Source organism: Acromyrmex echinatior, chromosome 2 (assembly GCF_024713525.1).
Source record: "Acromyrmex echinatior isolate Ae372 chromosome 2, ASM2471352v2, whole genome shotgun sequence".
Lineage (NCBI taxonomy): Eukaryota > Metazoa > Arthropoda > Insecta > Hymenoptera > Formicidae > Acromyrmex > Acromyrmex echinatior.
Window position 1 is genome coordinate 9686149 of NC_141853.1, and position 24709 is coordinate 9710857.

The following is a 24709-nucleotide window of genomic DNA, read 5'->3' on the forward strand; positions in this document are numbered from 1 at the left end:
GAACTTTTTCAATAGGGATAGGTCGGGTGGCGCCATCCGTGTGTTCAATTGCGCGTTTGAAAGGTACATCCCTAGCTGACTTCCAGTAAAAATTTCATGACATTTGGTTCAGTGGAAACGAAGTTATGGCGTCTCAAGTGTCAGTATGTTGTATACATCGGTACGAGAATGAACTTCGAACAAAGAGCCAATATTAAGTTTTGTTTTAAACTTGGTAAAACATTTACCGAAACCCATAATTTGATGAAACAAGTTTATGGTGATAATTGTGTAGCCCGTGCCAGTGTTTATGAGTGGTATACGCGATTCAAGAACGGTCGTGAGGACATAAATGACGACGCACATACAGGTCGCCCAAAATCGACAATTAACGAAAATTCCATCGAAGTTGTGCGTAATTTCATCAAGCATGAGCCAAAATCTTCAGTGAGATACATGGAAATGGAATTGAACATCCCCAAATCAACGATTTATCGCATTTTGACCGAACATTTGGGCCTACAAAAAGTCTGTGCACGATTTGTTCCACACAAGTTTCCCTAGTTTTTGTACGCGATACTTTTCAAGAATAGAGGCTCAGGGGCTCTATTTTTGAAAAGAAACGTAAGTCTAGGGAAACGAAAGTCTAGGGAAATACTATAGTATATGTAACGTATATTGTAAAGGATCGATATGTATTTTTAAACAAGGTGAAAATTACAAAAGCGAGCAAATTTATTAGGTGTTGACCAATGAAATAATCAGTATTCTAGTAAATTCGCTCACTTTCATAATTTTCAAGATACAGAATCGATCGCTAGATCTGTCGATCGAGGAGCGCCCTGATATTTTTCTCTGTATCATCAATTGTTTACAATCGACAGTAAATGTCGGAACGCTTCCAATATAAGGTTAAGTGTATTGACAAATAATGAGACAATGCAATGATATTCTTTCTCATACGATGTTCGATGAGAAGGATTGCAATGGTCTGGTACTCTGTGATAAATTCCTGCCCGTCGAAATACTGACAGACATCTTCTTCTATGTCGACTACAAGACTGCAATGAACTGCCGATTGGTGTGCAAACGCTGGCAGGTGTTGATGAATCATGTCTGGTACAAAAAGACTAATCAGACTATGGCTAAACCGTTTCCATGGGACAATAACATGCCCTGGTCTGTATTTTATTTGACATGCACAAAGAAGCCATATGGGAGAAATTTATTGAAGGACTATTCTGATACAAAAGACATGGATTACTGGAGAAGTCTAAATTGGCGTTTCAGATGTAACAGTTATTTTTGGCTCGAGCGACCCATGTACGTGCCAAACTTAAAAGATATAATATATCATCCCAGAATACAAAATGTAGATTTGGAGGATGAGGGAATTCATCCATATATTATAGACACATATCGACCAACGATAGAGGTATTGTCAAATTTTATGACAAAAAATATATATGTATTAGGTGTTGGAATTAATTCGTAGCGTTTTACAAGTGATGGGAAGTACTTTCATTAATGTATTTTTTAATGCTCATGTGAAATAAATAACATTCTTTCATTAAAAAACGCTACGAATTAATTCCAACACCTAATATATGTAGGGAAAACCGGCACACCATGAGTTATCGATTGTTTAACATAATCTTGAATGTTTAAATTAATAGTACTGGTACTATAATACGACTATTCGTGTTGCCCATATTTTTTATCTGAGTGATTAAATTCCATTGTATCGAAAAGCATCAGTTATTAATGATTTTCGTGATGCAATAGTAACTTTTTAACCGTATAAAAAGGTTTTAACCCTTACCCTACTAATAGATCACTACAAAACAATACAGAAAGTATATATCCTAAAAGTTTATATTTCTAACAGTTTATATTTCTATTATATTTCAATTAATTTTATTTTATTGGAATAAATTTTGTTATTAATGATTACTTCTCATTTGTTTTTTTATAATTTTCTATTGTATTATTTAATAATTATTAGTTGTAATCATATTTTATTGTATTAGTAACTATACTAAGAATGTGTAAGTTAATTGAAAATATTTTTTAACTTTCGTTACCGTTACTTCTTGCATAATCCTATTTTGTGTGTAACTTATGATATTCTGGATATGGAGCATGAGTCATTTCTTAAAAAATATATTTTAATTTTTTTCTTAAAAACTAATAAATATTTAATTATTTTAAAAAATGATAAAATTTTTATATGTATTTTTAAGATAGTTTTGAATTTTTACAACTCATGATGCCCCCAGTCTCCTATATGTATATATGTAGAAATCGTATACAATTGTAGATTATATATATCATATATAATACATGTAGATAAGCGAATGGATCAACTGTCGAGAAGATCATCCACCAATCAGTTATGAGTTGACAGTTGAATTAGTTGACATTAACAATAAACAAGTAGAGCAATTTTACACTAGTTATGATATAAAGAGAGAGGAACAGAATCAAAGGCTACAAGTAAATATCCATTAAGTAATTCATATAATAATTCACATTTACATATGAAAATTTAAATATAGCTCAGATAACATGCATGTTGTATAAGCTATCTTTTAAATATCTTGTGCAACATAAATATTATCTGGGAGAATACATTTCTTCAATTTACATTTTATTGTATGTTTCGCAGTTTTTGCATACATTTGAAGACTATGGAATTGGTGTTAGAAAGATAACCTTTAAGCACGGTGAAATGAATGGTTTAAAAATGTTAAGAACGTGTGTTTCTGTGAAAATTCCTGAAAAAGCTTTCGTTCTTTCACAGTCATAAGTTGCGTGATACAATAATACAATCGGCTGAATATTTTCGAGCAACGTACACAGAAAATACTGCGTACGAATTCCATACTTTCAACTATGACACAAATCAACAAACCTACATAACTAAAATGCATTACAATGAATGCAGCTTATATTTTATTAGTATTTATATAATCTATAAATACTAATCACAATAACACATATTTCATATTTATTGGTCAATATTATTGATCGTGTGAGAGGTCTATAATATAATAACATGCTTCTTCCGGAATTAGGAAGCTTTTCAAGAAAAAGCTTTCCGAATTAACATTAATTTATATAAATAAGAAATATGTGTTTTATAAAATATCATTTCTTTTATTCATTTTACTGGCAAGTATTGTCTGTACAAGCAATTCTTAACACATTAATGCCGCTTATTAATAAAGGTATTTACATTATGTATTATATATCGTTAACCTTTATTAATTACATTAATAATTAATAATTCAATAATATTTATTCATTTTTTCTTGCAAAGTACAAATAATAATGATTATTTATGTAACATTTATATCAATAGATTTTTCTACTTATACAATTTTGTACACTTATGTAAGTTTTACAAATCAAAAGCACATTACTGCTCAAAAGTATACTTGTCTCGATTTTTGTACATATCTTTTATACGCCTAAATCGCATTCTAATTCTACTATAGGAGATAGAGCGAGCAAATACTTTTAAGCGATATCTATCACATTTATCAACATAAAAAGGAATATCCAGTTTTCCGATTATATCAATGATTTATGTATTTTATGTTCATGAATAGTATCGTATTAGTCTTTTGGATATTTTGCACGTGTCATTATCCAGTCAAAATACATGCGTACATTTTTTTATTAAAATTGTCGCATACTAATATGTGAATATAAATTATTTCTCTGTTTTTACTCGTCATTTAGACATTTACGATATTAATCTCTCATATTATACACGAGTTGTCATTAATAAGTATAATTCAATTTAAATGTATATTTAACAACACATCCGCACACACCAAAGAGCAGTTTTGCCTCTTAAGCACACAAAATATCTCTTCGTTGAAGAGGAATGAAGATACGTAACACCCACTGTTATAAGCTTTGATACGCTTACCCAACTCCTGCATCTTATATAAATTTATTTATCTCGTTTTAGTAATGAGGTCTATGTCCTTCAAAACAGTTACGCTGAATCTTCCATCTGAATGCAAATGTATCAGATGATATCTGGGATTCAAATTGCAATTTAACACTTTTTGACACGTAACGTGTTTTTGAACTTCGTCAAATCCCATGTAGGAATATTGTTCTATAAATTTTTAGAACATCGTCCTGGTATATGAAGTTTCCAACTTTTCGTGATGTGTGTATACATGATGTGAAATCCAAACATATTCTCAACATAATACAAACTAAAAGTTGCATTTTGTTTTGCACGCAAAACTAACACGTATCGCAAAATATTACAAAAAAATTGAATCTATCACGAATATTTTCCAGTCGAATAATTTATACTCACATAATAAGTGAATTCCTATTTCACCTAATACATGCCTAATACATGCCTAGTGTTTTATAGACGCACAAAATATGTATCATATGATACTATTTACTATTTATAAAAAGTCATTTAATTGCGATGTATATGTATCGACATATATGTAAAGTAATAATTATGAGAAATTGTTTGGTATGCTTTGTATAAAGTTACACTATTTATCTTCTTAAAGATAGTTGTACATCATTTGTTACATTAAAATATGAATTGAATTATTATACTTGAGACTTTCTATAAATTTAAGCATGTATGCGAAAATCTGACTTTTATCTGTACGCAAGATAAAATTCAGTTAGCAGAGCATAAATAATTCTACATTTGAGAAATCGAATAATTTTAGATATATAAAAGGAACAATATCTTTTTTTTACTTGATTTTTTAGATGTAATTTGTAGACATAAAATGTAACTATACAGTGTTAGATGTAAATAATTATAGAGAATACTTTTGTTACAGGTACACTAACTGAGAGATCTTTTTCTCTTAAGAGAAATACTTTTTGATTTTTTTTATGTGTGAAATATACAGGGTAGCAAAATATCACACATTCCATTTATCAAATTTTTAAGCTTTGGTAATTCTATATCATTTGTATACTAATTTTGTTAAAAATAAATTTATCATATATAAATTTATGACACTGTGCGCCATTTTGTATACATGACGTGTACTGTATAGAATCCAGCTTTTTTTATAATATAAAAATCGTTTCTATAAAATCTCATAAGTTTTTACATTTTTTTTTAAATAAAAAATATCAATACCTCTTTTTTACCTGTTCTGTAATCTGATATTTTTTTTTATAAATATATATAATATCACATTAAAGATACATGAAGTATTGATGAATTGGCAATATAAAAACGCTAACGAAACAAACTTTTCTTTATATTCATACTTCATACTTTCGACGAAATAAAAAAATTCGTAGTTTAGAAATTATAACATACATTACAAACGCTTATGAATGTGTGATAAGAAATAATTATGTAATTAAAATTGTAAAGAAAAAGCTCAAACATTTTAAATAACAATATACAAAGGAAATAGCTACAAGCCAATAACAATTATATACAATTATATTAATAGAAGAGATAGAAACGTTTGTTTATTAACTTTTATATAATTGTCATTGGCTTGTAGCTCTTTTCTTTTTATGTTGTTAAATAATTATATTTCATACCAAATAGTGTGTAATAATTTTTACATACCAAAAAATCTGACAACTGAACGTTTGTAACAAATATTATTTGTTATATATGTATAATCACTACGATATTTCTATATTAATCACCATATATCAAGAATTCGCTTTGTTTTGCTTTCAGATGCACATTATAATCTATATTTTAATTTATACATCGTATAACTTATCAATTAATAGCACCAACAAAAAGTGTACAAATTACAATTTTAAAGAAATAAAAATTTTTAGGAATATTCAGTTAGTCACTTTCATCATATGATAATGAATGATTTCATACATCATACATATGCCCAAAAATTTATATTTTATTACAACTTTAATATGATATTTAGATTTTAAACCAATTCCAATATTTGTAACATATTATCAACTATTTCTAACTATTCCTAACATTTCCAATTATATTGTAAGCTTTTACCAAATACAATTTTTTTGAAAAAAAACTATTATATATAAGTAATTTGTTACAATATTTTCATTATAGTGCTATCAAATATAAATATGTATACATATACATACTATGCTGTGTGTATGTATGTATGTATGTATGTATGTATGTATGTATGTATGTATGTATGTATGTATGTATGTACGTATGTATGTATGTATGTATGTATGTATGTATGTATGTATGTATGTATGTATGTATGTATGTACGTACGTATGTACGTATGTATGTATGTACGTATGTATGTATGTATGTATGTATGTATGTATGTATGTATGTATGTATGTATGTATGTATGTATGTATGTACGTATGTATGTATGTATGTATGTATATATATATATATATATTTTTTTTATATATATATATATATATATATCTGAAATTTGTCAAAATAGAAAAAATGAGCACATTCAGTGGATATAAGTCAGTTGAGCAGGCACTCGTTATTGATATATCCACATAGATTTATAAATATAAAGGCCTATTCTAATCGCAAACAATATAATTACTAAGCACTTATTCAAATGTTTTGTGTTCGCGGTCAATGATCTTTTTTATTGACCATATCTTTCTTATTGATGATATTTTTTACTAATCATATGACATTATAATATCATATGATATTATAATATCATGTGATTAGTAAGAATAATATCAATATGAGATTATAATATCAATCAAAATTATGATTTTTAACAACTTTTTTTCTTATATTGTGTGCAATTTCATAAGTTCAATATAAACAAAACAAGACGATTCTTATATACAGTAAGTCAAGTAAGAACGTGGTCGAGTTAATTTATAAAAAAATATATTAAATAAAATTTTTATATGTCTATATGTATAGTACTCGATCAAATCAAAGATGCAATTACATTAGTAAATGTGACCAGTCATCGTCGGCATCGATAATTGCCTGGCATCTTCGAGGCATGCTTTCGACCAAATTAACAGCATATTCTAACGATAAGGTTCTCCAAACCCGTCGAATCTCGCGAGATAGCTGCTTTAAAGTGTAAGTGTCCATATGGAACATTCGTCAGTAAAAATTACGTTGCTAAAGTCTCAATCAATGTTCTCGCGCGCCCAAGCGAGTTGCGTCACATATTTTTCATTCAACAGAGGTTTCTTCACTATGTTGCACCATTTCATGTTATTAGCCGATGGTGACTGGTCGCATTACTAATGTAATTGCATCTTTGATTTGATCGAGTACTATACATATATGCATATACAAATTTTATTTAATACATTTTTTTATAAATTAACTCGACCATGCTCTTACTTGACTTACTGTACTTCTAAAGTATTTTTCTAATAGGTATATTAATGCAGGTATATTTTTTTAATAGGTACATTAATAGGTATTTTAATATACATTACTTTTTCTAGTACTTTTCTTTCTTTGCAAAAATTAATAATTATTTCTTGTTGCAAAAATATGAAACTGTGAAGTAATATAAATATCCAGATGCTCTATTTAGACATCCTATATCAAATAAAAATAAATACTCGTGGGAAATAAATGCATATAAACAAAATGAAATGAAATAGAGTTTGACATTTTACAAGAAGCTCGAACTTTTCTTACAAGTTATTATCACAGTGAATTTTCTTACTTACATGTTTACTTCGTAAACGCTTGTGATGGTATCTGTTCGCGATTTAAAATAAAGGCAGAGACTGCATTATCGTAGTTCCACTGCGTATCTTGTAAGCATTTCAAGCTCCATTCCAGATTCATATTTGTTTGTTGACTTAACGTTAACGTCATCTGCTGCTTCATTTCATCACTGGGTTCCGTTGCCACGAAATTCGTTACTTCTACTGAACTCAGGGCCGGCGCTTCCGACTGGACTTGTTGATTTTCTAACTGATTTAGTTGTTGGTGCAATTTCGTTAATTGTGACTCAGATAGCTGACTAATATGCAACTGCTCATTCTGAATACAATATCCTTCATCCTTCGGAACAATTATAAATGTTCGGTTGAAATAATAGATAATAGGTTCTTCCTTGTTATCAAGTTGAACGTAGCCTGTTATCGTAATGAACATCATTGTTTGCTGTGATTAAATAAAAAATAAATTATGAGTTTATCTTTATTTCTTGTATACATATCTCTTTATTTTTTACATAATGTATAATATACAATAGGATATGATCACTCGTAATAACAAATAGCTACTTACTGTAGCAAGAGAAATATCCATGGTAAAAGTACTCAACAGATGCCTTGTTCGTGGCATTTCTGATATAAAAGAAACTACAGGTAATCTACCTTGTTTCAAAAATTTCTGTCTTCTGGTCGTATCGTTGATTCTGAATAGGTTTCGATTCTCCAAATGATACCCATTTAATCTGTGAAAAATAATTTTAGTTCAACAATTTTGATTTGTACCATATTATTTGAATTGTACTCAATATTAAGAATGTTAAAAATATATTCATAATCTAAGAATACTTGAAACATTTCTTTAATCTTTTCACATAATATAAGAACTTCATCAAATTTTAAAAATAAGTTTATAATTAATATGTAAATTTTTTTCAAATTTTATAGTATAATTTTTCTTAATCTTCTACAATAGCTTAAATCTTATGAAATGGAAGGTTTTAGGTAATTTAATCGCGAACATAAATATAAAAATTTTGAAAAATATATATTCATATGAAGGAATAAAGTTAAAATAATATTTTGGAATTAAAAAAATAAAATTCGGCGTATCATTTTCACATTAAAATATAAAATATTTATAAATTATTCTGTTTAGATTATATATTGAATGATGTAACCTCAATGGCGATTAATTGACAACATAGAAAATAAATGAACATTCCTTGAACCTTTACTTACAGCTACTTCCTTTTATTATTTAGACTGTTGCAAAATTTATATATATATATATATATTTATATATATATATATATAAATTATTCCCATTATTTATTATTTAAAAAATGTAAATGATCAAAAATTTTTGTGTTAAAATATAAAAAGTTACGAAATTCCTTTCTACTTTTTTAAATGGAAAATCTCATTAAAGAGAAAAGCATTGCAACGTTGCACAAATACTTACTTGTTATTATGAGAAATGCTTATCGTCATGCTGAAGCATGCATGTTCGTCATATGCATCCAGAAGAGGTTGACGATTTTCACTATCGAATACTGTAAAATATAATAGTAAAAATTGTTTAGCAATTTCTTGTACTTTTGCATCGACAGCGACAAACATCTTCTGCGATAGAGGAATGTTGGCATCTACTATATCGAAGACAATCGGTCGTGGTAATTCTGTGCCATCCTATTCGATAACATAATAAAAAGTTATGTTACATGAGAAAAGAGATTTCAATTATAAATACGTAACAGTATACATGATATACCCACCAGAAACAGTAATCTTGGAAATCGTCTTCGAACATCTCTATAATTAAAAAGGTAAGTTCACTAAGTTCAAACAACAACAAAACAAATCAAATAACAAAAACTCAAAGCTTCATTAAATAGCAAAAACAAATATAAATTGTTTACTTAAACTTTAACAATTAAACGTTTTTTAAATAAAAAAACTTGTAATTTAATGATAAATTTTACACATTTATATGTGTCTGTGTTATTAAATAGAATATTTGCTTTTATATGATATGTAATAATAAATGTTTTATTTAATGTATCATATAACAGTAAATGTTTAATTTAATGGAGAATTAAGTTTAATTTAAAAATATCTTGAAAATTTTCAAAATAAATATTACACGATTTCTATCGAAATACCATCTCACGAATAGAAATTAACAGATTATTTTTAATACTTTTTGTGAAATTTAATACTTCTGAGTAAAAGAAGAAAAAAATTCATTACCTAATGTAATCATTTTGTCGAGATTTATACTTGTTACAAACAGGATTTCCAGATAACTTCAATTCGTTCAATTGTAAGTCCTTAATAGCATCTAGTTGATAAATATCTCTAATCTAAAATAAACATGCAATTAACTTAAAATTATTAAAACCGAATATTATGTTATATATATTTTCATATTTAGCTAAACTCACCTTATTATCACCCATATGAAGAATCTTCAATTTTAAGAATTTCTTAGTTAGTATGCCGAGTCTCTCAATATTTTGCAGTTTATTTCCTTCTAAATTCAAGGCTTCTAAATTCGGTATGTGCTCCGCCATAATATCCAATACAGTCATCATCATAATAGGATAGGACAGCGCATAAAAATAATCAGAGCAAAGATCTGTAAGATAAATGTAAAACATGTTAAAATCTCTAAATTACATTAACTAATATTATTAATTATTATATTATCATCTTCTTAAAATCTCTGTATGTTAAAATCTCTAAACATTAACTAATATCATTAATTATTATATCATTAATTATTAATTATCATCTTCATTATATTTATAGTTTCACAACTTTTTATTCTTACCAGAATCAAGATGAAATTTGGATAAATTCAAAGCCTTAGTATCTTGTCTATATCTCTTAGCCATTGCTTGCTTCAATCGTTCCTTTACTTCGTCATCAATATCGCAGTTTGGAAATTCTGGTTTCACCCTCACTCGCAGTTTAAATCCATCACTCATCGTAATCTTTCGATCACAGTTTAGTAACGCATTTGCTGTCTTATGATCGTCTATGTAAAAACAAGCGTCAGTTCTTGTTTTTTTGTACTGCAAATAAATTTTTGCTTTAACTACATAATTTTATAGTTTTAAATCAGTTTTTATTTACATGTGTACATTTATTACTGTATACCAGGATTGAGTAAGTTAATTTTTTTTTAACTAAATTAAGTTAATGTTAACAGCCTTGAAAAGCTTTAATTTAATTAAAATACAAGTTATAATTCATAATGAAATTAATTGAATTAAAAGTTAAGTTAATAAAAAAAGTAATTGAAAAGTTAAATTTGATCCAAACGAACCAAAAAAAAAAGAAAAAGATTGGCCATTTTACATAATTTTTTGTATTTTTCCTTTCTCACAACATATTTATTAAAGAATCTGGTTATTTTTGTTTACAAGTAACGATTATACAATATAAAATTACTAAATTATATACTATCCTCTCGCATGATGTGTCCGAGGATTGACTTAAAAAAAATCAAATTAAAAGTTAATAGTTACCGATAAAATGTAACTAAGTCAAAATTAATTAACTTTTTAATTTTTTAACTTAACTTTTATCTTTTTAACTTAGCACTACCCAATCCTGCTATATATGATTTGAATTTTATTGATATTTATCCATACATTATATTAAGGAATGAGAGGAATTAGAGGTATTAAGACATATATTAAATAAAAAATATATATTTCTTCTAAAAAAAAACAGATATCACATACCATTATAGGAATGAATACTTTAGGTGCTATATAATTCAAAAGGGTATTTATAATATAATCCTTTTCATACTTATGGCCATATGGTATCTATAAAATACAAATAGAAATTTATTTCCAATCTACACATACTGATACATGAGTATGATTTATAATTATAAAAAAAATATACTCACATTAATTCTATATCCATTAGATTCTCTCAAAGGAAGAGATTGCATCCTAGAATTTGATTGATCTCCCTTAAAATTCCTTCCTTGAATCCCTTGAAATTGAACTCCTTTGAAATTGGGCACAGAATTGTTTCCCCCACGATAAACAGTACGCCGAATCCTACCGCCTCTTTCTCTATCTCTCTGGTTGATTATCATTTGTCTTGTATTATCATTAGACGTCATTGGAATGTCGTTGTCCAAATTACGGGATATTAAATTGCTAGGTCTATGAATCCTGAACGATACATGATGCTTGATGGGACCAACATGAAATCTTCCATCTCTTCCTACAGGTCTTTCTATTCGATCATTATGATCTAAGAATAGGTAATAAGAATAAAGCAATAAAATTATTAAAAAATGATTATTTTTGTCATGAAAAATTCATTTCGAACAAAATTCATCTCTTTAATGTCCAACAATTGTTGATTATTACTCTTCATAAAGTTCTCACAATCTAAAAAATTCATAATTGTGTAGATAATCTGGAATAATACAGTTATATACATACACACACACACACGCACACACACACACACATATATATATATATATATATACAAAATGTTGTGTAAAATATCTTATAGCACTTAATCTTATTATTATATTACTACTATTATTATCATTATGCAGCAAGTGTTACAAAAATAAGATGCAACATAAAAGAGTGGTACAAAATAAATATATCAAATAAATATAAAAATTTTTGAATCACATGTTAAAAAATTGCATAAATGTGGTAATAAATATAAAAATGTTCGTTATTATTTGATCATAGTCTTATATTCACAGTTTAATATGACCAGATATTTTCAGCTCTAAAGTGAGACAACTTTATGATTTATTAATTCTTTTTCCGTCTGAGATCTCGGAACAATTTCTATCATCATGTGTTAAAGTATTTATTTATTTTGACGAAATCGTTTATACTTTTGATATAAAAAAAACAAATTCAGCGTGCTTTTTTTTTCTCGAGTAGTTCTCTTTCCATGCATCGCTCGATTGATTTTCTCAATCCACATTATCAAAAATAAATTACATGAATCTGTTTTTTTCTTACTAACGATTTTGTTAGTAAAAAAAAGATACAAACGCATACAAATGTTGAAGTTATGCAGGAATTATGAATGTCAAGACACAACGAATATTGTTGAGATATGCGAAATAGGTGCACATCAAAGAATGCATTCCATTTCACGTATTTTAATACGAATGATATATCACTCTATCCTTGTTATTGACGAAATATTAAAGAAAATCATGCGCAAAATGGAAAGCACTCTTGGACATACATCCCAAATCATATGTAACGAGTAAAAAGGCTGAAAAAAAGTACACACCGAAGTAAGCCTTGTCCTCGTGTCCTCGGTTGCGACCGTCCCACGGCTTGTTCATCTCCTTCGGCATTTTCTTTTTTGCGTTTTTCTTTTATTTTTTGAAATAAGAAAACAAGCGAAAGCTCTTTTAACTCGCACCATACGCACAATTTTTACTTCACGACACGTATCTTTCGAAGATAAATAACAAAAGGATAATTTACATCACCATACTCATACTCCTTAACCTCCATTAACCTCGTACAACTTCGACTTTCCAAAGCAAAACATGAGGTTTGTTTTCTGTGGCTGAATTAGTGTACACTTTTGGAACTTAAAGTGAGATACATATTCGATATTTGTTTAAAACGAGAAGGAGAGTTCTAGAACAGTTTAGTGCAGGAATAGAAAACAGACTATTGGTTTGGTTTAGCCCGCTTAGTTTAAAGGTGTCTTTTCATACTGACGCTCGACGCTCATTTTCAGCGTCAAAATGGCTGCGTTCAGCAGAATGTTTATTTTATAACTGTTAGAAGCTTTCTTTGCGCTGATTGGATTATGCTTTTAGATCAAGAGGAATCTATCTCAGCAGAGAATCATAAAAACGGTTGCAAAATTGGGCCTCTATTCTTCAGCATATGAATAATTTTCGCATATGAAAATGACAGTTCCTCGATTGTGATTGGTCGATTGTATACGGAATTGTTATTTTCGTATGCGATATTTGTTCAAGAAGGGCCTCTGTTGTACTCTGCTGAACGCAGCCATTAAGTCACGTGATAAGATGCATTTTCATGAGCTGTTCAAACCATGGATGTATCAATATCTATACGTCCATGCCTACTGCCTACTATTTCAGCTAGGTTATTACCACTTTTTAAATTTTATTTTTCTTGTAATGGCTGTGATCATAATCTCGCTTTAAAGCATTTGATGAACCAATTAGAAGAAAGAATTTTACAAACCGACTAGTTAAAAACGCTTCAAAGCGTTTGCAGCATCGCATGACCGTACTCAATATCCTATGTTACTGCTCAAAAATTAATATCTCCTATCCGCCATATTGTTCGCGCATTTTTCTGATTGGATGTTAGTATCGTCGTAAGTTACTCGCGTTAGGGACTCCGCACAATAAAAGAAACAAAGAAATCGATTCTGTACCTTAAAACGAGGTAAAAATTACAAGAGTGAGCGAATTTACTAAAATACTAATAATTTCATTGGTCAATATTTAATAATTTGCTTACTTTTATAATTTTCACCTCATTTAAAGACACAATCGATCCCCTGTAACTTTTTAACGATAATTTTACTAGCTAGGAATGTCGTTGCGCAGGTATTTTATATGGCGAAGATTAAAGAAAAAACAAAATAACAATAACACATAACGTTATAATTTTCTACTCAATAATGTTACTGTTATGCATATTACATTGCATAAAATATTGTAACATTAAATTAACATTATGTTTTTTGTGTTTCCTGAAAAACAAAAAATATATTTTTATTATAAATATAAATTATTATATTATATAATTTCTGTTCTTCCTACTATTAACTATGAGTTTATTAAATGTTGTATTATATTTATAATAAGTATTTGAATTATTTATTTTATACAGATTAGATTTTTTTCTGTTACTTTTTATGAAATTTGTAATACTCATTTTTAATGAGATTAAATAAAGATTAAAGAAAAAAGTATAAGTACATTCTTTTTAATATATTTCTATTTTATATCTACTGAGTTATTTTCGATATGTATTACAAATTTACAATTACAATATTTTTTCTATTTTCTAACAGTTTTAGAAATTTCTTGAAAAAAAATTCTATCGCTTTAAGGCCTTATTGTACCAACATTAATTTTAAGCGTGGCTTAAAATTCTTTCCCTTTCTGTCTCTCTATCGACTTTAAAAAAAGAAAAAAAGATTTTGAAACTTTGCTTAAAGCATCAACAAGATAATATTAAAGACCGTCAACCCTGAGTAAATTTTTAGCGGTATATTTTTTATTATATAAATTTCCATAAATAAATGTGCATGTTTGTAAAGTTATAATATCTTATATATTACAGAAAAATTACAATTTTTTTCTCTGCAGTTATCATTTCTGTTAATAATTAAACTTTGATGATAACACTGAAATCACAATTTTAAAGAAGAATCGAGTATTATTCAGTTCTAAATGCATAAATACATCTAATAAACTAATAAAGTACAAAATTAATACAATATTATCAGTTTTTAACTCTTAATCACTTCAATATTCTCAAGGACGCAAACTCCCGTAAGAATGTCGATCGAATTGTCTTTAATAGTATAGTTGGAAACACAATGAAAAACACAGGCAATAGGAACAGGGAATAAGAGATTTCAATTTATCAGAAAGCGTCTATTCTATTATTCATAATTTCTGATAAGTTGAAACCTTTTATTCCCTGTGCTTTTCATTGTGTTTCCAACTTATCTCATCGGTGCTTAAAGTCAAAATAATGCAATCGGGACTAAAGGCTTAAACACAATAGGCACAGGCAATAAGCACAAACAACAGAAAATAACAAGCCGTCCAATCAGAGCTCTGGGATATAATATCAAACTTACACGCAAGAGCCTTAAGTTTCAAATTCTACTGCTTTTTTGGCGTACCATCTACCGTCCAATTTTTCAATCATCTAGCACTGTCCCCAAGACTCTATTGATAATATAATGGTTATGAAAATTTGTCCATTTGTCCGGATAATAGGTATCTCGTCAGTGTTTCAAATGCGATTTACAGTCGTTGAGCTGCATTGATTGCGTCATTAATTGTTGAATTCAGCGTGTGGAATATTTATTCGCTTCTCCGTCAGTTCCATCAAGTTCCATCAAGTTCCATCACGGAACCGCAGAACCGCGACGCATGTAGGGGTGAACTTGGGTAAACCGCAGCCGAACGGCTGTAGGCAGGTGTAAGTTGGAGAGGAGAGGAAAGTGACGCGAGCGTTACTTGAATTAAACCCGGCTTCGTAACCGACAATTGTCCCGATCGATTTCATTCGTTGACGCGACGCGGAAGCTTCGTCGTCGATCCACTCCATCATGGAAGCCCTAATACCTGTGATAAACAAACTGCAGGACGTGTTTAACACCGTCGGTGCTACCGTACTACAACTGCCGCAGATCGTCGTTCTGGGCACGCAGGTTAGCCGGAGTGTCCATTCGGCCCGCAGTCACTTGATACCAAACCGAAAACAGCAAATGGCAAATCCGCCCCTTTCATCTGGACTTTGTTACCTTCTCCGATTTTCAAGGTTAAACAAATGCGCGATCGAAATCTCTATCCGGTAGGAGAGAAAATTGCGAGAAGGTTCAATCGAAAGGAACGGATCTAACATTGGTTAACCGTCATTTGAATTTTCTTTGTTCTATTGTCATATCTTTTTTCTTTGTCATGAATAACGTGGTTATCTAGCTGTTAATTATAAGCTGTTTGCTATCTATTAGTGTTGTAGTAAGAAAAAATAATATTATATTTTGCAATGCATGAATCATACACTTAGGAATATCATATTTACCTTTGTGTAATCAGTCGACAAAGTCAAAATATTGTGATGTGCCTTTGGTGTACAATCTCAAAGGAATTCTGATCCTCAGCCAATATTCATAATTAGTTTTTATATGTAAGACAGTCTTAAGTAAAGTCCTGAAATATCGTAAGTTAATCACAGAGCTGTATTAATTATTTAAAATTACTACATTAAAACAATATTAAAATAAGAACTATGAATACAGGTCTTAGATCTGGCGTTTTATTCTGGAAAAATATTGTATACGAAAATACTAGTGAAATTTCTAATATACAAAATGTATACTATGGTATTTTCATATATTTTTATATGAAATATTTTTTGAGAATATAGCCTTTGTTCTTTTCAGATAAATTTATTGTACCATTCATTTTTCCTCTTTCTTGCTATATGTTGGAGAAAAAAGGATATAATAGAGGGTGCAAAAGTTTAGCTGAAAAAAAGAAACTACATATTCTTGATGAAAAGTCAAAAGAAGATCCGTTGTTGGATATATGGAATAAGAGCAAATATTGAATTTTTCAGAGTTCAGGAAAGTCGTCTGTAATAGAAAGCTTGGTGGGTCGTTCTTTTCTACCACGAGGGACTGGTATTGTCACGCGACGTCCATTAATATTGCAACTTATATATACACCCAAAGATGATCGAGAACATCGAAGCGCAGAAAATGGCACTCTGGACTTGGAGGAATGGGGAATGTTTTTGCATACAAAGAACAGGATTTACAGAGATTTCGACGATATTCGTACAGAGATTGAAGCAGAAACTGACAGAATGGCTGGAGCAAACAAAGGGATTTGTCCAGAACCAATTAATCTTAAAATATACTCGACGTCTGTCGTTAATCTGACACTTATAGACCTACCTGGTATCACAAAAGTGCCAGTAGGCGATCAGCCGGAGGACATCGAGTCTCAGATACGTGAGCTCGTATTAAAGTATATATGCAGTCCTAACTCTATAATTTTAGCAGTTGTCACTGCCAATACTGACATGGCTACAAGTGAGAGTTTGAAGCTCAGCAAAGACGTTGATCCAGATGGCAGACGAACGCTGGCAGTCGTTACAAAATTAGATCTCATGGATGCTGGTAAATTTACTTTTTTTTCCTTCTTGATATCTTTACATTCTCTCTTCAAATTTGTCAAAAAGCACAGGATCGATTATAACAATTATTAAATACATCTTTTTTTTTTAAGGGACTGATGCTATAGATATTCTATGTGGTAGGGTCATCCCAGTTAAACTGGGTATTATAGGTGTAGTTAATCGTTCTCAGCAAGACATAATGAATAACAAAAGCATTCAGGAAGCGTTGAAGGATGAAGCCACATTCTTGCAACGTAAATATCCAACGTTGGCTAACAGAAATGGCACTCCATACTTAGCAAAAACTCTTAATCGTTTGCTTATGCAACATATTAGGGATTGTTTACCAGAGTTGAAGGTAATAATATTAATAATAGAATTACGAGAGAGATGTAGCTAGAATCTACTAAAGTAAGCATAATTTAGTAGAACTTGTGTTTTTTTAAAACAGAACAGAGTGAACACAATGGTAGCGCAATATCAAACTCTACTTAATTCTTATGGCGGGGATGTCGAAGACAAAAGCCAAACTCTGCTACAGATCATCACGAAATTTGCAAACAGCTATTGCGCTACGATAGAGGGAACGGCAAGGAACATAGAAACCACTGAACTGTGCGGCGGTGCTCGCATTTGCTATATATTTCACGAGACGTTTGGTAAAACGCTCGATTCGATTAATCCACTGGCAGACCTCAGTAAAGTTGACATATTGACCGCTATTCGCAATGCAACTGGTCCGAGACCAGCTCTCTTTGTGCCAGAAGTCTCCTTTGAACTCTTAGTTAAACGGCAAATACGAAAATTAGAGGATCCTTCGTTACGATGCGTAGAACTTGTACACGAAGAAATGCAAAGTATAATACAGCATTGTGGCACTGAGGTGCAGCAGGAAATGCTGCGTTTCCCTAAATTGCATGAGCGTATCGTCGATGTTGTTACACAATTGCTACGTAGACGACTCCCACCTACCAATTCAATGGTAAACTATCCATTCTCTTTATATATCCATAATTTGTTCCTTATATAATGATTTAATTTTTTTTTAAAAAGGTAGAGAACTTGGTTGCCATAGAATTAGCATACATTAACACTAAGCATCCCGACTTTCACAAAGATGCAGCATTTGTGTCATCTTTATTGAAGGATGCCGATGTAGATCACCTGAAGCATAATAAACGATTAACTTCAGCATCTAGTACTATAATCACCAATGATACGGTAAATAATCTCTATTTAATGTTCTTATTGAAATTTACCAATTTTTTTTGTGCATTGAGAAAGTTACTGTGTTTCAAGGATTTAAATGTGATTAGCAACATTTATATGTTCGTCAATTTATTCGTTATTTTATCCATTTCAACTTTTTTACGCTGTGTTTGCTATTTATAGTAAAATATATTTGTAACAGATTGTAAAATCAGTCAATAATCAAGATGAGATGAACTCTGTTTCTGATCAGACTAAGGAACAGCAAGGACAGCAAAATCACTGGCTGCTAAGTAACTTACTACTTCAGGGAAGAACGGAGTCAACGAGTTCCGCAGATGGTTCTCCGATCAGGATACGTGAAAACAGTAACTCCCCAAATCCGAGCATGAATCCAGTGATCGAATTACAGAAAGCATCCCCGCAACAGAAGCCAGTAAATTTACTCCCTGCAGTACCAATACAGACATCCCGAAAACTTAGCGATCGTGAGCAACGGGATTGTGATATTATCGGTAAAGAAATATGTCATATTGAACATCATTATGTTTATTCCACACTTGCGTAGGTAGTAGGTAGGTTCTAAGTGATTATAGTTGTAGTTGTAAGAATTGTCTAAACAGTTGAATATTCTTCTCGTATTCGGCTGTGTTTGTTGAATTTTTACCCAACCACTTACGCAATTATAAAACAGACTTTATATTAATAGACTTTAATTTTAATCTTTTCTTATTTGCAGAAAGACTCATAAGATCATACTTTTATATTGTACGAAAGTCTATTCAAGATAGTGTACCAAAGGCTGTTATGCATTTCCTAGTCAACTATGTGAAAGATAATTTACAAAGTGAACTTGTCACACATTTGTACAAATCAGATCAGGCTGAGGCCTTGTTGATTGAAAGTGAACACATTGCTGTTAGGCGTAAAGAAACAGCGGACATGCTTAAGGTATTTTTATTTGACATAAAAAGTTAAATATACGCTTTTTTATAATAATTGAACTCTAACAATTACTCTAATTTTACAGGCATTGACTCAAGCAGGTCACATTATTAGTGAAATTAGAGAGACACACATGTGGTAATTAAATGCCTAAACTTTACATCTGGATTCTAGTTGAATTTAGGTATTGCATCTCTGTGTTTTAATCAACTGGATGTACTTTACCAATGTATATGATGAATCATTGTATATAATTCTTGTCTTTCTCATGCAAGTAAGGTATCACTATTGAAAAGCAATGGTCTTAATATATTATGTCACCTAGTTTTATAGTATGAGCATGAAAGAGGCATAACATCGTACTTAAAATGCGCATTTGTGCGCAACCATCTTATTATTTGATTCACAAGAATTGTAATTCAGGTTTGCTCTTTTACTCGGCGTTAGATGTATATGCTGACTTATCATACGAAAATCAATTACCTCTTGAATAACTTGTTTTGTATCACGCATTTTACCATGAGAATTATATGCTTCTTAATTACTTAGTCTAACCTTGCATTGTCTCAGGAACTGTTAATGAGAACGCAATTGAAAATTATTGTTCCGTGTATTTTCTAATTTTTTGATAATTTTTTTCCAATTTCTTTCCAGAATAAAAAGCTGGATGTATCTATTCTTAATGGATTTTGTCGCGTTTTTTACAGAGCTGTAGAATAAACGTTGAATTATTTCAGTAATTTAACTTTAAATAATTATAAATCTCATAAATCAACTAAGAGAATATTAGACGGAAATAGAGCCAAAAGAATTGTAACACTGGACGATACATTGTTCTGTTTTGATACCTTCGATGTTCGGTTCAATTAAGTGTTTATTGATAAAGTCCGCGTGCTCGAATAGCAGAGGCATCGCGTCTTTATAATTTCCCTGGTACATTTTCGCGATGGCACTCAATCTCTTTTGAATTGATTTACAAAATTGCTTCTCGATTCTCTTTAAATCAACAATTTTCTCGCATTTAGCACACCGCTGATTCGTTGCATCTATCGAGAGATCTATCGGTTCCGAACACGCCGTGCACTTATAATTCATTATTTCCTGTAGCGGAAATTTCCAGTTCTGTTTGCAGGCATCGCATCCGCATAGGAATCGATATTTCTTCCACAAGAATTCACGTCTGTTCAATTTGCTCTCGCTGAGAAAATGAGGTCCATAACAATCGAATATCTCGCATCCTTTGCCAATGAAACGCAGAGCTCTAACCACGACTATTCCTGTAAAGTGAGAATTATTAAAAACTTAGTTCATCTCTTTGTTGTCTTCATAAATTTGTACAATTTGTTCGCTGATTGGATCGTTTACCATTCGGATAAGAGTGGCGAACCATGTTGGGATAACAACTGTGGTTCACGAGACTGACCGTGCTGTAAATCGCAGCACCGATGTTCCTGGGCTCCCAGACGCGCGTTGTCTCGTCGTGGACATTCTCGATAATCTCGTATGCATTACAGTTAATCGCTTGCAAATGATGCAACATAGCGACAGCTAACACAATGAATGTTTCCGTTGTGCAAATGATGTCTAATTTGTTCAGTACCAAGATCAAGCATTTTGTAAGAAAAATCGCCTCAACAGTACGAATAAGATTTACGTGAGGTTCCACATCAGCGCAATGAGTCTCTAATTGAAACACCGTTCGATAATCGAGAGGACTGTATGTCCTTTTTGATCCCAAGTCCGCGCACTCCTTGCTAATATCGTTATCTTTATCTTTTGCGTTACTATTAACATGATATCGTAAGAAATCAGGATTCAAAACGCACGTCAGTTCTGTTCTGTTCCGTAACGATAGCGCTTGTATAACCGTTGTGCGATAAGCTAACAGAAGATAAGACGATTGTTGTCGTTCATTGTTCAACGAATTTTTGAAGAAGTAATTAAATACCGAACACTCATATTGGTGATACGTTTCCCATGCTTCCTTGCGACACACCTCTGTGCAAAAGGCCACCTGGAGAACGCGAGACAAGATTATATCGAAAAATCTGTAGCGTACAAATTGCAGGAAGACACGAAAAGGAAAAGAAATAAATTAATATGGAAATTCTAATAGGCGAAGTTATGAATAATTACATCTGGCGCTATATACATGACGCGTAGCATGCGCGAATATAAATCATGCGCTCTACTAACTGTTTGACAATTGCGGCATGGGATTCTAACGCTGTCTTCTAATTTAAGTGTGGCATGGCAATGCAAACAATTCCTGTCGAGAGCTGATGCGTCCGTGCTAAAGGAAAACGGCCGATCGACAATAAGTACAGTCCCCGGTCTGATGTCTCTTGTAGCCACGAGGTGTCGACCCCTGGCCTCATCGACTTGCAACTCAACGCTGTCTGGGCAGCTTACAAGACAGCTATGCGGTTTGCCGTCGATGGTGGGCGATGTGCCACTGGAAGAAGAACGGGAAGAGGAAGAAGAGGAGGAGGACGTCCTTCTATGGATGCCGCGTTTCCTAGAAGATAAGGCTTCCAATTTTCGGAAGCATTCTCGCTCTAATTGAAGGCATTCCTTCCTACGCTGTACGAAGTATTTAACGTTCTCCGCAGAGTCGTCATAGAAATTCGCAGGAAGTGCCAGCATGCACTCGCAGTCTCGCAGGCAGCTCGCGTAAACGCGCAGACTGTAGAAGCGCCTAGCGCGCTCGCAGATGGCATCTAGAAACACTCTACTGTTTGCACTGGCCGCAAACAGTGCTTGCGTGAGAATATTACAGGTTCTAATCTCTGCGTGCTCATCCCTGGACTCTATTGCCGCCCCAACCGACTTCTCGTATAGCTGCGCGGCCTGCGCGTCATTCTTACCCTCGTACGAGTCGCCCGGTTTCAAGTTTGCCACATAGGACATTTCCATAAGCATCCTGACCATTCCTTGTCTATCACCTGATGCGGATAGTCTCGCAAATTGAGTCGTTAGCGATTCCTCTTGCGAGACAGTGTCGTGCACAACACGACGAAATTCGTCAAGCAAAATGTTTCTGAAACAAAACAGGCGAATGATCCAAATATTTTTTTTAATACTCCACTGTAAAATATTTTTAAAATGAGACTTTTTTACAACGCAATAAATATAAGTTCTTAATTCATTTTAAACAATCAACACTGTGAAGGTAATGTATAAAAACAAAAACAAAAAAGATAACAGTGTCCATTTATGTCATACATTCGATCCAAAAAGAACAATTGTCTTTGCAGAAGCCAGAGTTTAATTTTGAGAATGAAATACAACGAAAATAATAATCTTCAGGGATTTAATATTCAATAAATTGATGTATTATGCGCATCATGTATAAAACGAAGTGCACTCGTTATTTATTCGGGAAACTTGTCGAAAAACATACGAAATACTTGAAGTTTTTCTATGCATTAAATATTTTAAATTTCATTCATTGCGAACGCGTTTGTGTGAGTTAATGTATATAAATAAAATAGTATATAAAGCATGACGTTTCTGAAAATATGCGGATCAGTCGAACATGCGACGGCGATTCCAATTTTATCACAAATAAGTCGCGAGCCACAAACGTGTTTCTATCATTTATCTAAATTTAACACACTGTAAATTTAATCGCAGACAGAAATAGAGTATGAGCGAGGAGAGCCCGTAGGGTCACGGAAGCGAACATTCCATTCGCAGAATTTGTCATTAGGCGAAGAACCGACCCGGTTTTGCAACAAATAACTTTAAACGAGAGACCAGATTTAGACGTTGATGGATTTTCTCTATCTCGATAGCCCGGGATCGAAAAGAAGCTTACCCTTGTTTCGTCAGAGACATTCTTGCTAATTATTATTGATTTATGATTGATCGATTATGTATATTTAATACGAAACATCCGCGGGCTCTACTTCCTCGTTGCACAAACGAACGTGAATGCGACGGATTCTAAAATTAGGCCGACGATGTATTCGTCTGCTCTTACGAAATGCACTCGATGATTCCATTTATATAAAATCAATCTCGCCCTTTCGCGCGTCGATAGAAACGTGCAAATTGTTGGAACGATAATAGAGATAATAAATAATACCTAATGTCTCATTTTTATAATGTATATTATCATAATAACAACTGCAGCGATTTTTGATAAAAATAGAAACGTAGTCGATACAGACATATGTATATGGTAGACTACATGTATATGCTTGCAATTTTTTTTTGCAATTATTTCGCAATATCAAAATATAATTTTTAATAATAACTGAAGTAAATTTAAATTGGAGACTTAAATTTATTTCAATTGTTATTAAAGTAGGCGATCGTGTAATCAAACTTATCCTAGGTAATACTTGTAATTTTATTTATAATATTAAATAGAAATAGAATTTTTGTTGTTTAATATATGGAAAAAATTAGATAAAGAATAATGAATGATATATTCATAATATACGTATAATTTAAATACTGATTTAAATATTTAAAGCAAAATATTTTCTGTATAACTATACATGTAATTCTATACAATTGTACATATAATTCATCTCTAATTTTATTTTTTATTTTTAAAAAATTCTATTCACATCAATAAAATGGTATCACCTAAAAGTTAATTGGCAAAAAGTAATTCATCCGACTAAATTACAACAAAATTTCTAACTATACGATTATAGTTTCTAATTTTTTACACACATTTTTTCACATGTCTCAATGAAAAAATTAATATTTCCATTTGAAAATATTGCAATTATTGTTGCATAAATTAAGTGAGTTGTCTTAATCGTTGATTTAAGTTAATTGGTTTTTTTATCAAAATTTCCATTAAAACACGCGTAATTGCGTTCACTTGTTTTACTTGCCCCTTCTGCACTCAAGTGATATCTTTGTTCCTTCTCTTTTCAACGGCAACATATCGTTCCATTTTGGGTGCAAAGAGTGCCAAAAAAGTGCAATACAGGTAAGATTATTGAATTTTCACTATG

General features: G+C 31.2%; 4 protein-coding genes across 10 annotated transcripts; 2 read left to right on the forward strand and 2 right to left on the reverse strand.

Annotated features, from left to right (window-relative positions):
- The first annotated feature begins 1 nt into the window (after position 1).
- LOC105147999 (F-box only protein 6) lies at positions 2–5083 on the forward strand. Of its 2 annotated transcripts, none has more exons than XM_011059417.2 (3): positions 2–1414; positions 2329–2475; positions 4821–5083. In XM_011059417.2, exons 1-3 carry the CDS (start codon positions 911–913, stop codon positions 4827–4829), a joined length of 660 nt encoding a protein of 219 aa, XP_011057719.1. In that variant the 5' UTR covers positions 2–910; the 3' UTR covers positions 4830–5083. The 2 variants fall into 2 exon arrangements, with proteins under 2 accessions (XP_011057719.1, XP_011057718.1); XM_011059416.2 differs by lacking the exon at positions 4821–5083 and adding an exon at positions 2648–3414 and having other exon boundaries at positions 13–1414.
- Positions 2483–13432, reverse strand: LOC105148000 (nuclear RNA export factor 1). The gene is made up of 10 exons (XM_011059418.2): positions 12943–13432; positions 11564–11919; positions 11391–11477; positions 10472–10715; positions 10083–10276; positions 9889–10001; positions 9414–9450; positions 9101–9327; positions 8213–8381; positions 2483–8086 (listed from the first exon to the last, which is right to left on the reverse strand). The coding sequence occupies exons 1-10, from the start codon at positions 13007–13009 to the stop codon at positions 7649–7651; spliced, it is 1932 nt and encodes a 643-aa protein (XP_011057720.1). The 5' UTR covers positions 13010–13432; the 3' UTR covers positions 2483–7648.
- Positions 13433–15625: 2193 nt separating this feature from the next.
- Drp1 (dynamin related protein 1) lies at positions 15626–20274 on the forward strand. Of its 4 annotated transcripts, none has more exons than XM_011059422.2 (8): positions 15626–16101; positions 17013–17577; positions 17687–17934; positions 18028–18558; positions 18630–18797; positions 18988–19300; positions 19525–19736; positions 19816–20274. In XM_011059422.2, the coding sequence occupies exons 1-8, from the start codon at positions 16000–16002 to the stop codon at positions 19870–19872; spliced, it is 2196 nt and encodes a 731-aa protein (XP_011057724.1). In that variant the 5' UTR covers positions 15626–15999; the 3' UTR covers positions 19873–20274. The 4 variants fall into 4 exon arrangements, with proteins under 4 accessions (XP_011057724.1, XP_011057725.1, XP_011057726.1 ...); XM_011059423.2 differs by having other exon boundaries at positions 15628–16101; positions 19039–19300; XM_011059424.2 differs by having other exon boundaries at positions 16101–16211.
- Positions 19727–24619, reverse strand: LOC105148001 (protein-lysine N-methyltransferase SMYD4). 3 transcript variants are annotated; one of them, XM_087402552.1, is made up of 4 exons: positions 24430–24619; positions 21867–22770; positions 21096–21744; positions 19727–21007 (listed from the first exon to the last, which is right to left on the reverse strand). In XM_087402552.1, exons 2-4 carry the CDS (start codon positions 22659–22661, stop codon positions 20517–20519), a joined length of 1935 nt encoding a protein of 644 aa, XP_087258678.1. In that variant the 5' UTR covers positions 22662–22770; positions 24430–24619; the 3' UTR covers positions 19727–20516. The 3 variants fall into 3 exon arrangements, with proteins under 3 accessions (XP_087258678.1, XP_087258677.1, XP_011057722.1); XM_087402551.1 differs by lacking the exon at positions 24430–24619 and adding an exon at positions 23551–24363; XM_011059420.2 differs by lacking the exon at positions 24430–24619 and adding an exon at positions 23551–24359 and having other exon boundaries at positions 21927–22770.
- Between the last annotated feature and the right edge of the window lie 90 nt (positions 24620–24709).